The sequence below is a fragment of the Trypanosoma conorhini genome, assembly GCF_003719485.1.
Source record: "Trypanosoma conorhini strain 025E chromosome Unknown Tco_14.4_contig_01127, whole genome shotgun sequence".
Lineage (NCBI taxonomy): Eukaryota > Euglenozoa > Kinetoplastea > Trypanosomatida > Trypanosomatidae > Trypanosoma > Trypanosoma conorhini.
The window spans coordinates 1-1,540 of record NW_021705222.1 but is presented as its reverse complement, the minus strand read 5'-3'; the positions used below and the strand labels follow the sequence as shown (position 1 = coordinate 1,540).

At 60.3% G+C, this 1,540-nt stretch overlaps 1 protein-coding gene across 1 annotated transcript in view; it reads left to right on the top strand.

Annotated features, from left to right (window-relative positions):
* Tco025E_09458 (trans-sialidase) overlaps positions 1–487 on the top strand; it is a gene marked incomplete at both ends in the record, with an annotated part of 1,629 nt that extends 1,142 nt beyond the window's left edge. Inside the window, one exon of the mRNA XM_029376277.1 lies at positions 1–487. This exon is cut by the window's left edge and continues 1,142 nt beyond it. Within this exon, the coding sequence (XP_029223602.1) occupies positions 1–487 (487 nt within the window).
* Between the last annotated feature and the right edge of the window lie 1,053 nt (positions 488–1,540).

The following is a 1,540-nucleotide window of genomic DNA, read 5'->3' as shown; positions in this document are numbered from 1 at the left end:
TGCGTGGGAGAAGGACAAGACGTACCAGGTGGCGCTGCGAATGCGTGACCTCGGCAATTGGCGTGTGGACGTCGACGGGGAAACGATTTTCGAAAGGAGCTCTGACGGCCCTCTGTTGAAGAGGGGCACGATGTCGCACTTCTACGTTGGCGGGGACGGCGCGAAGGCTGCAGGGGACGGCCACCGCGTGACGGTGAGCAACGTCCTGCTGTACGACCGCCCGCTGGAGAAGGGCGATGTCAGGGCACTCGCAGCCGGCAAAGTCGCCATCCCGCCGCCGGATGCCGGCAGCTCGCCCACAACGCAGGCGAAAGGTGGGGGTGCTGACGGTGCAGAGCCCGCCGCCAGCGTCGCTAAGGCCGCGAGCACCGCTGCCCCGAGGGCGCGGAGCTCAAAGAGCGACGGCACTGTGCATTGGCGTGTGCCGCAGGTGCTGCTGCTGCTGCTGCTGGAGCTGTGCGGCGTTGCGGCTTTGTGCAGAGTGTGAGGCGGTGCGGGGCTGCCGCACCCGTCGCAGCACGTCCGCTGCCTGATTTCCAATTAAATTTCTATCCGAGGAGGCCTCAATCTTTTCTTCTTGTTTTTTTTGTTTTTTCCCCTTTTCGTTTGTTTCTTTATTGCCCCTGATGTTGTGCTGGAAGAATAAGCGCCCTAATGGTATCTCTCGTTTTCTTTTATCTTTTTTTGCCTTTTCTGCTACGCGCGTTCTCACGGGCGGCGCACCCTTTTTCCCCCTCCTGTTTGCTGCTGCAGCCCACACACCCACAGGCGGTGCCGGCCGCATTGCTGTGCGCCGCACGGATGTGACGCAACTGCCGGGTGGAAGCGCAGGCCGAACGCCGCATGAAATGTGCGAGTGGTGTGTGGGCCCATGCAACGAGGCGATGTTTCCTTTTTTATTCGTGCAGTTATTACAGTAAACACACTCTTACAGTCCTCTTGTGCTGCTGGACGCTTGAAAGTAAAGAAACACCGGCCGAAGTAATTCTTCTTTTTTGTTTTCTCTAAGTTCCGTTGGGCTTCCGCATTGTTTTTTTTCGTTTTAATTTTGCTGGAATAACTCGCCGCGGCTCACGTTTAGTTTGTGCGCCGTGTCCGCCGCTGTCGCTGCGTGTCTCTTTGTGCGTTGCCTTCCGCCGCTGGCTGTGCCGCAGACACGTCCCCATTTCCCCCTCCTTCTTGCTAGAAGCACCGGCAGTCCGCGACGACGGCTCTTTTTTCGTTCCCCGCTGCGGTGGCGCGGGAGTGACGGGACGTGCGGCTGCCGCGGCGGGAGAGAAGAGACGGTGTGTGCGTGTGCGGCGTGTGTCTCGTCGCGCGTGTGCGGGGCTCTCTTTTTATCCTCGCCCCCCATTTGTGCGTGTGTGTGCGTGAGGCAACTGCGTCCGCGAAGGGTTCTTCTGTCGCCGCCACGGAGGCGCAGGCAGTCGCGCTGCACCAAGAGAAACGAAAGAAAAACTGCGCGACGCCTGCTGGAGGCAGCGTCACTGTGCGCGGCGTCCCGCGTGATGCGTGCGCCCGCAGGCGCTTCGGTGGGGGA